This window comes from Bufo gargarizans, chromosome 2 (genome assembly GCF_014858855.1).
Source record: "Bufo gargarizans isolate SCDJY-AF-19 chromosome 2, ASM1485885v1, whole genome shotgun sequence".
In the NCBI taxonomy this organism is placed as follows: Eukaryota; Metazoa; Chordata; class Amphibia; order Anura; family Bufonidae; genus Bufo; species Bufo gargarizans.
In genome coordinates this window covers 243,841,903-243,857,554 of record NC_058081.1, presented here as the reverse complement: position 1 = coordinate 243,857,554, position 15,652 = coordinate 243,841,903, and the positions used below count along the sequence as shown (strand labels likewise).

The 15,652-nt window shown below is 45.0% G+C and overlaps 1 protein-coding gene across 1 annotated transcript in view; it reads right to left on the bottom strand.

Moving 5' to 3' along the window:
- Positions 1-257: 257 nt before the first annotated feature.
- The window catches only part of KMT2E (lysine methyltransferase 2E (inactive)), a 109,692-nt gene continuing 94,297 nt past the window's right edge, over positions 258-15,652 (bottom strand). The window contains 5 exon segments of the mRNA XM_044280167.1: positions 258-2,445; positions 3,637-3,734; positions 4,171-4,256; positions 14,441-14,556; positions 14,558-14,743. Coding sequence (XP_044136102.1) covers positions 1,042-2,445; positions 3,637-3,734; positions 4,171-4,256; positions 14,441-14,556; positions 14,558-14,743 — 1,890 coding nt within the window. The 3' untranslated portion in view covers positions 258-1,041.

Genomic DNA, 15,652 nt, shown 5'->3' with positions numbered 1-15,652 from the left:
ATAGCCCTAACCTAAAACAAACATACTGTTCATATAGCTTTACTAGCTAGTGCCAACTAACTTGCATGTATCAATTTGTTACCTATACAGCCACTAAAGAATCCCAACAGAAGTCTGATGTACACATCAGGGATGCATGACTGAAGCCCCACAGGAGGCAGTAACTTCATAGTAATGTTTAATATATTAAAATATACTTCAAATTCTGTTCCTTTCCTAATTTGAAGAGAAGTTAAAATAGAGAAAACACAAACACGTTTTGGAATAGTCAGGAAAAAGTGCTGACAACGTACTTTAATGTACAGTTTAAGTGCTGCAGTTATGCATCAACGCTAATTTTTGTAAAATGTATGAAAGGACTAACCTGATAAAACAGACATAATTGTGGTTTATTGACATGAATTAAAATGCCCAACCAGTGCTGCAATGTGACAGTATATTACAAAAATTAAATGTCATATACTGTACTACTTCCACAAGGATCATACAATAAAAAAAAATATGTACAATGTTTTATCAAATGAGGTGGAAGCTTCAAGCAATATACAAGCAAATACAGTATTTACAAAACTTCTAAAGAAGTCAAGATGTTAAAACCGAACTATACATTAAATTACAATTGTGTAAATAAGCAATGTAACATTGAAACTGGCTCTGTGTTACCTATAACACGCAAATAGCACAGGAGGGAAAAAGAAAAATGTGTTAGTGCTCTTACCTGTGTATTTAGCTCACATATAAAACTTACAATAGAAAACATTCACTAAATGAACTGACAAGTGACTCATGTTGTGCAGTATTAACTCTACTGCATCAGAACAGAACTGGAATGTTTACTCAATCTAAAGACTTGAAATTGGCGTCAAAGAACTACTATCAGACATTTAAAAAAAAAAAATGGACAATGAAAGCGCACTGGTACTTGGATTTTTACAAATTTTCATATACAGGCTTTAAAAAGTACCTTTACAAGGTACATAGAAAATGTACAGTTTATTTTACACAACATTTTAAAAATGTTAAAGCACAACAAAACAAAACCTAATGCCAGCCTGAGCCATGATAATTGTTTTGGAAAGGTGGCACCTGCGGTCTGTGAATAGGTAACTGGCCAGGCACTGTGGAGGCCTGCTGTGGTCCTTGTACCCCATGGGGTAGACTTACAGACCCAGGATGAGGACAGAACCCTGCAGGTGATGCAATACTGTTTGGTCCTTGTGGCTGAATATGAGGCCCCTGACTAGGAAGTGGATGGTGCTGTCCTGGCGCAGAAGACTGGTGTTGTGACACAGACCCAACTGCATTATGAACAGGAGCCTGGGTTGAATATGATGCTACAGGCGGGTGAGCCCCTGAAGGAAACATTGCAGGTCCTTGGTGAGTCTGTAAATGTAATCCTTGTGCTGATGCAGAGTGATGTCCTGAACCACCTAGAACATTAGCCGATTGAGGTGGAGGTGGAGGGGGTGGAGGAGGTGGTGGGGGTGGAGCATTATTTAAAACATGCTGGTGTTGCACCTGCAAGCCTTGATGACCAGCTGGAACATGTTGCATGTGGGAATGGTGGGAACTTGGACCTGGAGGAGGTGGGGGAGGAGGTGGTAAATGGTGTCCTGTGGTCTGTGAATGAATAAGTGCGCCACTAGCAACTTGGACTGCATGAACTGGACCAGAGACGTGTTGTTGATGACATCCTGGTGGAGGCGGAGGTGGTGGGGGAGGAACACTTGATGGTACAGTAGAGTTCTGCGAAGGCAAATAATGTCCAGAATTTACATGATGTCCATGAACTACTGGTTGACCAGTGGTTGTTGCATGGCCCTGATTTGGACAGGATGTAAACACAGGCTGCTGGGGAATACTACCTTTACCTTGACTATAGTTCTGAAAAGATGAAGACGGTTGCTGGTTTGGATAAAAGTTTGCTGTTGGTGGTGGGGGAGGGGGAGGTGGTGCAGAGCTGTTCACAGTCTGTTGATTAAAGAGACTATAGACCGTTGAACACTGTCCTGTCTGTGCCTGGGAATACAACTGCCCACCGGCTGGCTGCGGATTCGAAGGCTGCAGGTTTTGAGACACAGGATAAAAGTTCACATGGTTTTCTCTTTGTGGTGTCACCACCTGGTGTGAAGGAGGATGGAGAGATCGGTATGGAGATCCTAACTGTTGTGAATGAGGCTTTGGTGAAAGGTAACCATGCTGCACAGGTGTGTGCGGTGTGGATGACTTTGGAGGCTGTTCCAGATGAGGGGAAGATGGACAGTGCAGTTTTAAAGGTGTAGAAGGCAGCTTTTGTGAATGAGGTTGTGCAATATGGGACTTTGATAATTGTTTCTGATGTGGCTCCGATTTAAAAGGGCTTGTATTCTCAGTCACTGGTGTATTCACGGTGGTTTCTTGGGAAGCATCTGCCTTCAAAGGTGGTTTAGATCCTGAAGAACAAGGCTAGGGGAAAATAAAGAATGGAGCACGAGATTATTTTAGCAAATGAAAAGCTGTTGCTCTAATTAAAATCACAAGATTAAAAACACGCCACAGAGAATTAAAGGGGTATTCCGGTAAAATAACTTAATTTTTGAAAAACTGCATTAAGGCTGCAAACTGTGACCCAACCAGAACCCATACCTATACATATAACTAGAGTTTCAATTTACCTTGCAATCCATTTGTCTAGCTCCTGTGTGAGCCTGCCACACACACACACACACACACACACACACACACACACAGAGTATCATGGTGCCCTATCTTCCCTCACAAAACTTCAAAGACTACAATCCCCACAATCCCTAGCTTTCCTGCTGTGAGTGTTGCTGTTTATTGATTGGCTGCCTGATATACAGTCTGGCCACGCCCCCCTACTCAGTAATCACCAGCACACTAACACGCCCTTTGTTTCACAAGACATTTAGCTAGAGAATTGATAGCAACACACTGAGCATGCTCGACCTAACAAAGGCTCAGAACTACAGGTCGATGCCATGGTAATTTGAGGAAACAGTGGGTAGCAGAGGAAGAAACTACTTTTATAACTAGAAAGGTAAATATGTGAAATTTACATTATGTTAGGTAATTATTGATTATGAATTAGTCTAAAACACAAGTTATATTTATGGTAACTGGAATACCCCTTTAAGTTGCCTATATACCTTCAATAGCTGCCAGCCTAATGATAGTTTGGTTGACCGCTATCTGTCCCAACTCCCCAATAAACATACATTCTTGTATTAGCTGTGACTTATTTTCCAGGAGAACAAATGGATCAGGTGTTAAAATTCAACATGTCCAATCCTCCTCTGCCCTGATATCATCTGTCAGGGGACAGCTGGGACCCTCTCCCCCCATACACATTAAATGGGAAGTTCATCCTTCAGTACTCTAATGTATATGTATACAGGGGGGAGGGGGGCTCTACAAAGAATTGCAAGGGTCCTACAACTTACAAAAGCGAAACTCATTAAAACTGTAGCACAACTACACAGTCTGACTATACCCTTACAGATGTCGGGACCAGTCTAATAATGGAAACTAAAAGACAAACAAAACCTTTAAAGAGAATTAGACAATGTTTTTTTCAAGTTCTGTATGATAGGTGATGCATACCAGCTATTCAGATAGTACAGAAAAACTTCTTACCAAATTTTGTTTTGAAGGACTCCTGCAATTCTTCTGGCATGCATCTGGAGACTGGGTTTCCTTAACATTTACACATTCTCCATTTTCATCTTCACCATCTAACAAGAGAAAAAAAAAAAAAAAAGTTATCAAATGGCAAGCAAACAAAGATGCAAGATAGTGATGCTTTGTGGAAAGCACACAAGTTCCCCATTACTTTGCAGACTGACCAATACTGCTAACTTCCGATGAACACTTTATGAACCATTGGCTTACAGTCTGCCACTGCAGATCATTTCTTTACTTCAGGACTAACGTGAATACCTGCCTTGCTACAGACAAAAAAAAAAAAGGAGTCCATAACTGCAGACAATAGTCTGCATCAGAAAACCTAGTTATATAAAAGAGAAAATGTGCTTCCAAATTTACAAAAGGCAAACATCTAAAAACTTAAATTTAGCAAATCAGTGAAAGTAAGAGACCTATAGTATAAACAAAATGGAAAGAAACAGACATTCATAAACACAACACAAGGATACAAGTGATTCCACCCACCATCTTTATCCTTCCTGTGGTCACTCAATAACAAAGCTCTATGATAGCTCCTTTCTCTAACTTGTTCCACAGATGTTGAAGAAGTCCTGAAAGATATAAAACCAAACCATTAAGAATGAAATCAGAACAAAACATACAATGCTTCCAAACACACTAGAAATTCTTCTCACTCACCCATACAATGTTTTAAAGGGGTTGTCTAGTCTTTAAGTGATAGCCTATCCTCAGGATAAGACATGACTAGCTGTTCAGCAAGGATCAGACACCCTGCACCCCTGCCGATCAGCTGCTCTGTGTAGCTCTGCGGCTGGAAGACTGTGCCGAAACTACACAGCACTGTCAACATTGTAGTGGACAGAACTCACAAGTGCAGGGTTGCTCCCATTCATGTCAATGGGAGCAGCTCAGCAGTTGCAAGCACTGTCAACTACCATGTTTTCACTATTGACAAGCAAATGCTCCTTGTGACAACCAGCCTAGTTAACCCCTTCAGGACCCTGCAATTTTTCACCTTAAGGACCAGGCCATTTGTTTGCAAATCTGACGTGTCACTTTATGTGATGATAACTTTAAATCGCTTTTACTTATCCAGGACATTCAGAGATTGTTTTCTCGTCACATACTGTATTTCATGACAGTGGTAAAAATGAGTCAAAAAAATGATTTTTATTTATAATAAAAATGCCAAATTTACAACAAAAAAATTGAAAAATTAGCAAATTTCCAAATTTCAATTTCTCTACTCTTATAATAGATAGTAATATACCTAATACCTCCAAAAATAGTTATTACTTTACATTCCCCATATGTCTACTTCATGTTTGGATCATTTTGTGAATGCCATTTTATTTTTGGGGGACGTTAGAAGGCTAAGAAGCAAATCAGTTCAGGTCTGAAGTCACTTACATAATAGAAAACCACCCAAAAATGACCTTATTTTAGAAACTACACCCCTCAAGGTATTCAAAACTGCTTTTACAAACTTTGTTAACCCTTTAGGTCAGGCATCCTCAAACTGCGGCCCTCCAGCTGTTGCAAAACTACAAATCCCACAATGCCCTGCTGTAGGCTGATACCTGTAGGCTGTTCGGGCATGCTGGGAGTTGTAGTTTTGCAACAGCTGGAGGGCCGCAGTTTGACGATGCCTGCTTTAGGTGTTCCACAAGAATTAATGGAAAATAGATACAAAAATTCAAAGATTTCTCATTTTAATCCATTTTTTCCAGTTACAAAGCAAGGGTTAACAGCCAAACAATTTATTATTTATGGCCCCGATTCTGTAATTTACAGAAACATCCCATATGTGGTTGTAAAATGCTGTACGGGCACATGGTATTGCACAGAAGGAAAGGAACGCCATATGGTTTTTGGAAAACAGATTTCACTGGGATAATTTTAAGCTACCATGTCACATTTGAAGATCCCCTGATGGACCCCTTGAGTGGAAACTCCAAAAAAGTGACCCCATTTTAAAAACTACACACTTCAAGGTATACAAAACTGATTTTACAGACTTTGTTAACCCTTTAGCTGTTCCACAATTATTAATGGAAAATAAAGATTAAATCTCAGAATTTCACTTGTTTTGGGCAGATTTTCCACTTTAATCCATTTTTTCCAGTTACAAAGCAAGTGTTAACAGCCAAACAATTTATTATTTATGGCCCTGATTCTGTAGTTTACAGAAACACCCCATATGTGGTTGTAAACTACTGTACGGGCACAGGGCATTGCGCAAAAGGAAAGGAACGCCATACGGTTTTTGAAAGGCAGATTTCACTGGGATAATTTTAAGCTGCCATGTCACATGGCACTTTTTGTGAGGCAAGGCAACAAGAAATAGCTGCTTTGGCAGCATTTTTATTTCTTGTTATTTACAACATTCATCTGACAGGTTAGATCATGTGGTATTTTTTATAGAGCAGGTTTTTATGGATGCGACAATACCAAATATGATTTTTTTTTAATCAACATTCTGAAAGCCGTAGTTTTATTTATTTTTTGGGTGACTTGTTTAGGGCGCATTTTTTTGGGGAGGAGATGACGGTTTGATTGGTACTAATATAGGGTGCATAAGACTTTTTGATCGGTCGCTATTACACTTTTTGTGAGGTAAGGTGACAAAAAAAAAGGCTTTTTTTTAACGGTATTCACCTGAGGGGTTAGGTCATGTAATATATTTATAGAGCAGATTATTACGGACGCGGCGATACCTAATATGTCTACTTTCTTATTTTTTTATTTATGTAAGTTTTACACAATGATTTCATTAAAAAAATAAAATAAAAATCATGTTTTAGTGTCTCCATAGCCTGAGAGCCATAGTTTTTTTTTTCAGTTTTTGGGCAATTGTCTTAGGTAGGGTATGATTTTTGGGGGATAAGATGACGGTTTGATTGGCACCATTTTGGGGTGCATATGACTTTTGATCGCTTGCTATTACACTTGTGATATTTTTATAGAGCAGGTTGTTATGGACACGGCAATACCTAATACGTATACTTTTTTTATTTACTCAAGTTTTACACAATAACAGCATTTTTGAAACAAAAAAAACCAAAAAAAAAAAATTGGATTTTTTGTACTCACCGTAAAATCCTTTTCTCGTAGTAGGCATTGGGGGACACAGCACCATGGGTATATGTCCAACTACCACTAGGAGGCACTAGACACAAAAAGTGTTGGCTCCTCCCAGGTGGGCTATACCCTCTCCACAGGCACGAGGCTATTCAGTTTGTACCAAAAGCAGTAGGAGAGAGAAGAAAAGCAAGGAACCAACAACTCCCGTACCGGGAAAGATCAAGAGACCAGCCCGGAGAAGCGGAAGAAAAAACATAGGGAGGGATCTGTGTCCCCCAATGCCTACTACGAGAAAAGGATTTTACGGTGAGTACAAAAAATCCAATTTTCTCGTGCATGGCATTGGGGGACACAGCACCATGGGACGTCCCAAAGCAGTCCCTGAGGGAGGGAAAAGAAGAGACGCGCCACCGGTTGGGCATACAGGTGCAGGAGAACCATGTGACCCAACGGGAAAAAACACGAGATGGGCAAGAGGTTCCATAACAAGGAAGAAACCTCAGAAGAAGCAGGGAAGACTGCCAGCACCCCAGGACAAATGACTGGAAGAAAATCCCAAATGCAAGAAGGTGGCAAAAGGAAACAGAGCGCAGCCAAGGGCTGGAGAAAAAATTAGGACAGCACCGCGTGGTGAAACTACCCAACGCTCTACATTGTTCCAGACCCAAAAAAACCTGTGGCCATCCCCTGAAAGGCCAGGGGAGAAAAGAAACAGGGAAGCACTGAAAACCAAACGAGTGGGGGAGCCATAGCAAGGCTCACATGTGAAGGGAGGGGACTCCCCTCACCGCAAGGCCAGGAAAGAAGCTAAGCGCCCCATGTAAAGGTGAAAACCCAAGGCTGCTAGAGGAAACCGCCAACCCTGGAGAAGGAGGGGGTTGTAGGTAAAAAACCAGGAAAAGAACGATAGCTCCTGCGTCCCCAAAAACAGGAGACGAGGCGCAAGCCTCCGAAAACAAGATATCACCGTGAAGCGTAAGACCAGAGGAAACACTGGGCATGTGAAGTAGCATGGAAAAAAGAAGCCAGATACAGGCCAGGCAACCTCGGCAGGACACACTGGACTGAGAGACATGGGAGTAGAAGGAGAGCACTCCAAAAAACCTAAAGAGGAAAGGTCCTACAACAGGAGGAGGTCCCTCCCGAAGGAGACCATACGGTGGAACTGCAAACCGCAGCACTAAACCACTCAATACCAGGTACTTGACGTGGGAGGCTGGAAAAAGAGACACAAATCCCAAGAGGACCTCAAATGAACAGGGACAGGGACTCCAGAAAGGAGTACCCAGTATGGGCTCACAAGGAACCAGAAGCTGAACCACCAGAAGACAACGCAAGCCAGAATATCCAGGAAAGGCGAAAAGAAACCACCATAGGGGAAGGGGCATAGGCCATGGACAACTAGCCGTACCAAGAATATTGACCAGCAAACCTTAAACATTGTCCCAGAGAGGGCAAGTACAGCAGCTCGGGATGTACCACAAAACGACAGACATCCATATGCATAAGGAATGCAGAAGTCGCCATGAAAAAACCGGGGTAGCCTACATAGAAATGTAGAAACCAGCTGCGACCGGCATACAGAAAACTTCCAGGGGGGAGAAAGCACCAGACAGGTGCAGACGACGGCAAGGTCCAAGAGGACTGCCCCTCCGCCATGTAGCACAACTAAGCAGAAAATACAAGGGAATACCGAAAACACCTGGACCCAAAAGGAACTACGGGGCCCTGTCCGATACCAGAGCAAGCAGCTGAAAATTCAGACAGGTGTGTGTGGCGCTCAGAGGTCCTGTCCTTGACCCATCAGGGAGGACGTCCAGCAATGATAAAAGCCGTGGACCCAGAAGGATTCCGTGTGGCGGACATCCAGCGATGACAGAAAACCGCAGCCGCGGCCGATGCCACCAGCTACGTGTCCAAACAAGGTAGAAGATCCAGTGGAGATCCTTGTACTTCACCAGGAATGGGCCGCTCAGCAATTAGGAAACAACGCGAGTACTCCCCTATAACATGGGGTAACGCGGAGCACAGCATACCGTAGTACCGTAAAGAGAAGGCAAGAGCAACTACAGCACGAAGGCCAACAACCACCTGGCCACGGAGTAGGGAGCGTGGTTGAATGAGGACCACCCGCCGGATCAGACAGATCAGTCATATACTGGAGCTACCAGAAGTAGCAGTAGACCGACAAGGTGGGGGTTGGGCTGGCCCACACCTGCCAGACATGGAAACCATGCACACGCTGAACGAAGGGGGCCTGGTGCAGACAGTGCCTTGAGAGGTAGAAGGAGACCAATGAGCGCGACAGTAAAGGAGTGGCAGATGTATGGAAGAACCAAATGGATGGAACCAACATCCGCAGCACAGATTAGAACCCGTGGGCAGAAAACACCCAGTGATACAGAAACTGTCTGAGCTACAGACCGCACCACAGGGCCCAGCGCTTGGGGTACTACAAACACACGCCTAAAATATGGGCAAAGTGGCTGCATGTTGCCAACTAAGGAGAGTGGAAACATAGCCACAGCATCTGGGAATGAGACAGCATACGGAGGGTACAGGTACACAACCTGTAAAGTAGAAATATGGCTGTGTTAGAGGAACTACATTTAAGATCGAAGCAATGTGGCCGCATGGTGCACCCTAGACCCAGAGAGGTGCAACAGCAACCGCGTTAACAATGGAACCCAGTAGGGCCGCACGGTACCACAAAGAACAAGACAGGTGCACACCACAATCAGGTAGGTGCAATGGCAACAGAAACAGGGCCGCATAGCACACCCTAGAAGCCAGACAGGTTGAACGGCTGCAGCATCGGAGACGGTTCAGGGACTCTACCCATGAAGGGAGTAAGATGGCCGTTTGGTGCACACTATGATGAGGTAGGTGCAATGGCCACGGCAATAGGAGGAGGCCTCAATATCTCGTCCTGTAAGGAGAGAAAATGCCACATGGAACACCATAAAGCCGGACAGGAGGAACGGCTACCGCATCCGGAGATGGCTCAGGTACTCCACCTGTTAAGGGATCAAGGCGGCAGGGAACAGACAGGTAACTGAACCGGACAGGGGCAATTCTACGGCAATTGAAAGTGGCCTCTATATTCCGCCCGTAGGGAGAAATGTTGCCGCATGGAACACAACAGAGCCCGCCAGAGGTATCGGCTACAGCACCGGTGATGGCGTAGGTACTCTACCTGTGAAGGAAGCAAATTGGCTGGGAACAGACAGGCGCAATTGCAGCGGCAATTAAAGGCAGCCTGTATATCTCGCCAGGAAGGGAGAAATAGTGTCGCATGGAACACCATAGCGCCAAGCCAGGGGAATCGGCTACAGCATCAGGAGATGGTGTAGGTACTCCACCTATGACAGGAGCAAAGTGGCTGGGAACAGACAGGTGCAATTGCAACGGCAATTGAAGCGACCTGTATATCTCACCCGGAAGGGAGAAATAGTGCTGTATGGAACACCATAGAGCCAGCCAGGAGTAATGGCTCCTGTAGGTACACTACCTAAGAAAAGGGGCAAGGCGGCTGTACAATTGCTCTGAACTCACCAACCTACAGGAGGCGATAGCCGAGCTAACCGCTTGCCCAGAACAGGAACTCCCTGTAATGAGGTAGAGTGGCGAACACCAACACCAGGATGGGAACCCCACGGAAACACTCTCAAATGTGTAGAGGATAGCCCCTGGTATAGGGGAACCAGGAAGGCTTGTCAGGGACAGCCTATGGCAGTGGTGCAGGAACCCCCCTGTTAAGGAGAAGGCGTACGTATCAGACACCGGGTAGGTGACTCAGTATGCTAAACACGGGGACGGCTGCCTTACCTGTGCGGTTGAATACCTGTGCGGTCAGGGGAGCACCATCCGAAAATCCACTAGAGGGGATACCAACCCTGTTTAGGTAGGAGAGGTTCCTCCGTGCACGTAGTCTTGACCTCCCAGAGGGCTTCTATATGGAGGAAGACCGCCTGATGCTCTGTTCCGAGGGAATCGGTGCAGAGGTGTCCCCAGAGGCAACGGATGGGGTGACAGGAAGGATTCGTCACCAGCCTCAGGCCTGTCCTGGGGGGGATCCGAGGATGCCGAGGAGGGGTGGGACCCCGTTGAGACCACCCGAGGGTGTACTGTGAGCTACCCCTCGCCGAACCCGGGTGCAGGTACCCCTAACTGAGCATGCCCCATCTGCAGGGAGGACCCTGGGAGGGCAGAGGTGGCCGCAATTTGGGTTGGTAGCGTTCCAGCGACACTGCCAAGGAGAGTCGGCCAAGGTTCCCATGGCATTGACACGGAGGGACCCATTCATGGGGAACCTACACAAAAAGATTGTTCAGGGAAAACAATGGGATCTGGGAAGAGGTACTGCACACCAGCAGGGACAGGATGACCACATGGCAGCCATTGTAGACAGCGGACGCACGTGAAAACACGTGGCGACCGAGGAGCTGTTGGGAGAAGAGATGCTCAAAAAGCAGCCAGCAGAGGCTGTCTATCCTGACCCGGACGCAGTGTTCCCCCAAAGAGGTGCAGCAGCAGCTGTTCCCCAAAAAAGAGGTGGTCAGTAGGGCTGCAGGGGACATGAAGCAATCGAGGGGTTAACCACCCCCTCCAACAGAAAAAACATGTTAGCCCAGGAAAGGGTGAGGAGATAGCTCCTCCCGAGGGCCGGGCGGGGCTCAGAAAAGCCCGGGAAGCAAGGGGGAGGGGCCGGGAAGATTGCGGCCTAGCAGGCCCAAAAGCCGGGGCCTCGATTTATGAGGTGGCCGGGAATGGAGCAAGGGGGGCGGGGCGAACCGCGGCCGACAGAGGGCCCACCGAACCATAAAAATAGGTGAGTAGGGTAGGGGGGGAGAAGCGACACCTGGGGATAGGCAGATCAGGGCAAACAGAGCACCTGGGAGCCGGGGACAGGCCATAGAAGATGAGGCCTAGTCCCGGCAGAAGCCGGGGACTAAAGTAGCGGGGAAGCCAGGGAGAGACTGTGGCCAGGGAGGAGAGAAAAGACCAACCGAGGGGGAAAAGAAGGGAGGAAAAAATGAATATAACCCCCCCAGGAGGGGGAGGGGGTTGGCTAGGAGGAACGAAGAGGCTCCCCAGGACCCCCAGCTAAGGTGGATCCCATCCCCCTGGCCACAGAAGGGAACCTAACCCTGGGGCAGGGACACAGGGACAGGGGAGTATACTCACCATCCGATATACTCACCATCCGATGTCTTCGGGCGCAGCACGGTCACCCCTTCGGCAGACTCAACACGGGAACCGTGGGAATGCCGGCAAGCCACTGCGGATGCAGTCCGTGGGGACTGGGTGACCGGCGATGGTACCGAAGTACGCGCCCGCAGGGGGGGCAACTAAAGTGGAACACGATGGAGCCCCAGCCTGCAGCAGGTATAACGGTGGAAAAAAACCGACCTGCGGAAGAGAGAAAAAAAGAATAAAAATAAACAGCAGAACCTGCAAAAAAGCAGGACAGGTCTGCCTCCTACGGACACTAGACTAAAACTGAATAGCCTCGTGCCTGTGGAGAGGGTATAGCCCACCTGGGAGGAGCCAACACTTTTTGTGTCTAGTGCCTCCTAGTGGTAGTTGGACATATACCCATGGTGCTGTGTCCCCCAATGCCATGCACGAGAAAACTATGTTTTAGTGTCCCCATATTCTGAGCAGCTCCAATACCCGTGAGGACATCGCATGTAATGGTCAGCACTCACTGCGGCACTTCAAGGGTTAATGAGCTGGCATGGGTGATTTCACCGATGCAGGCGCATGCAGCAGGGGTCCAGCTATTACTGACTGCCGGACACCTACCGCGGATCAGGCGGGCGCATCTCCTGCACCCGCCTGATCACAGCACCGTATATGTACTGCACTGGTCCTTAAAGGGAACCTGTCATGTGGATATTTGATTATAATCTAACTAATTATATACAATCATTAAGTACTAAAAAGTACCCTAGATGTATTTACTCACTGGTGTGACAGATGGTTACCTGATAACATACACACAAAGATGCCGCAGGCCGCATGCTAATGAGCCGATTTGAGTCCAGCGTGATGTCATCGAGTACAGCGTATATTTAATTCAGAGCTATAGCCACTCCCCTGTCCACCTGCTGCTGATTCATATGGAAAATAACTGTCATTCAGCAGCAGGTAGGCGGGGAGAGTCAGGAGCTCATGAATATTCATAACTCGTCATCATCAGCTGGAGCTTTTCAATACAAGATGTTGGCAGATTGACTGGGTCAATGAAAGAAAGTGACCCAGCATTTTGCTAAGAGAATCAGTCAATTATTTATGTTGCCCTTAGTTAGGACACCATAAAACTAGTGACAGGTTCCCTTTAAGTCATGGACATCTGCGCCATACATGTTCGGCGCGGGTCCTCTACGGGTTAAGGAGGCTGTCCCACTACAATATCTTATCCCATTATAAGATCGTATTCCCTATCCACAGAATAAGGCTACATGCACACGAACGTTGTTTGTTTCCGTTCCGTTTTTTTGTGTGGATAGGATGCGGACCCATTCATTTCAATGGGTCCGCAAAAATCACGGACAGCACACTGTGTGCTGTCCGCATCAGTATCTCCATTCCGTCGACCAGCAAAAAAAAAAAAAATTGTGCATGTCTTATTTTTTTTCTAGTTTGCGGACAAGGATAGGCATTATTACAATAGATCCACACAAAAAAAAAAAAAATCCGCAATACACATACGGTCGTGTGCATGTAGCCTAAGGGACAAGTTTGATCGGCAGTGGTCAAACCAGTAGGGCCCCAGCTAATCATGTGTGTGATGCTCCATTCAAACAGGTGAAAGTTCTAGGCATAAGTTCTTGTAATGGGACAACCCCTTAAATGGCTGCAGAACTGCCATTAGAGACAAATTAGCTATTAACTTTCATATTTCCCATTTAACTTTCTTATTTCATTTATGCGAGATAAAAATAAGTGATCTGACTGGTTGCTAGAGACAACATTGACTCACAGTTTTGAGGCTCATTTTAGCACAGCTCTATGAGGTCTTACAATGCAAAATATGTTAAGTGTATACTTAAAATGACTCCTAGGGACAAAATGCACTTTAACAGTAAGGCTGAACTCACTAGTGGCATATCCGCTATGGATTTCACCTGCATAAATAAGGCTACTTTCACACTAGCGGCACGAACCTCCGGCAGGCTGTTCGGTCGAGTGAACAGCCTGCCGGATCCGTCCTGCAGCTAGTGACCGTGTGCCCCCAGACTGCCGCTCCGTCCCCACTGACTATAATGGGGGTGGGGTTCCGTAGAGAGGCTACCGGAATAAACGTCGAACATGTTGTCGTTTTATTCCGTCAGCTTCTCGCCGTGCGCTGCCGGAACTCCTCCCCCATTATAGTCAATGGGGACAGAGCAGCACACACAGAAAACTGAGCATGTTGCATATTTTCACAGTATTATCACACTCACTGTTTTCACAATGATGGGGTGAAGTCTGTGATAAGTCCGCGACAAAATGTAATCGTATGTGGACCTACCTTGTCAGTTTTTTTTTTCCACACCCTTTTTGTAAAAGTAACTAGTTATCTAATTAACAGTTTCATTATGTATTAATCTCTATATGTTTGCAACCATTGCTCGAAAACAGAAAGCAAACAAACGAAAAGGCAGGAAAATGAAAAAAAAATAAAAATAAAATAAAAGTATACCATTGAACCTCTGGATCACTTTTCTCATTAGCAGTGGCATCCGTAACTTGAGAACTTTGGTCTGTCTCCTCTAAGGAGGTGCTCTGGACTTCAGCTGGCAGCGGTACTAGTCAAATTAGGAACACTCTCAATAGGTTCGACACTTTCCAAATTGTTACTACAGATTTCATTAGTAGTAGAACAGTTCGCAAGTACATTTCCACTTTCAGAATGTGGGGAAAGCGCGACCAGTGGCAAAGCATCAGACTTTGAGCCACTCTTTCTAGCTTCACGTTGCCTTTTTCGGTACTCCAATAAGGATACCTGCAGGAAACAAATGTACAGTAGCTGCTCAGCATCAACATAAATATAGTTATTTTGGCTTGAGTAAAAGAAAAAAAGAAAAAGGAACATGCCAGAATCGGTTGGCATTGTATAAAAGTATTATCAAATGAAAATGAGATGTTTAAAACAAAGTTTGATACCTTAAGTGCATGGACCGCGTGTATCCTTGATCCCCTATCCATCCAGTGTTAGTTAACCACTTCAGATCCGGGCCATTTGCCCCCTTCCTGACCAGGCTTATTTTGCAAATTTGACATGTCACTTTATGTGGTAATAGCTTTGGAACGCTTTTATTTATCCAAGCCATTCAGAGATTGTACTTCATGATAGTCATAAATTTGAGTCAATATATCTCACCTTTATTTATGAAAAAAATCCCAAATTTACCAAAATTTATAAAAAATTAGCAATTTATCTGCTTTCAAAACAGAAAGTGATACCTCATAAAATATAACTTAACATTCCCCATATGTCTACTTTATGTTGGCATCATTTTGTAAATGTCTATTTAAAAAATAAAATAAAATTTAGGACGTTAGAAGGCTTAGAATTTTAAAAAACTATTCTTTAAATTTTTAAGAAAATTGCCAAAACCCACTTTTTAAAGGACCAGTTCAGTTCTGAAGTCACTTTGTGGGGCTTACATAGTGGATACTCCCCATAAATGACGCCACTGTAGAAACTATACCCCTCAAGTTACTTAAAACTTGGTTAACCCTTTAGGTGTTTTCATGGGTATTAAAAGGAAAATGGAGATCACATTTTTAAATTTCACTTTTTTGGCATTTTAATCTAATTTTTTTTTTAAAGCCAAACAAAACTATATTTATTACCCTGATTCTGCAGTTTACATAAACACCCCACTTATGGTTGTAAACTGATGTAAGA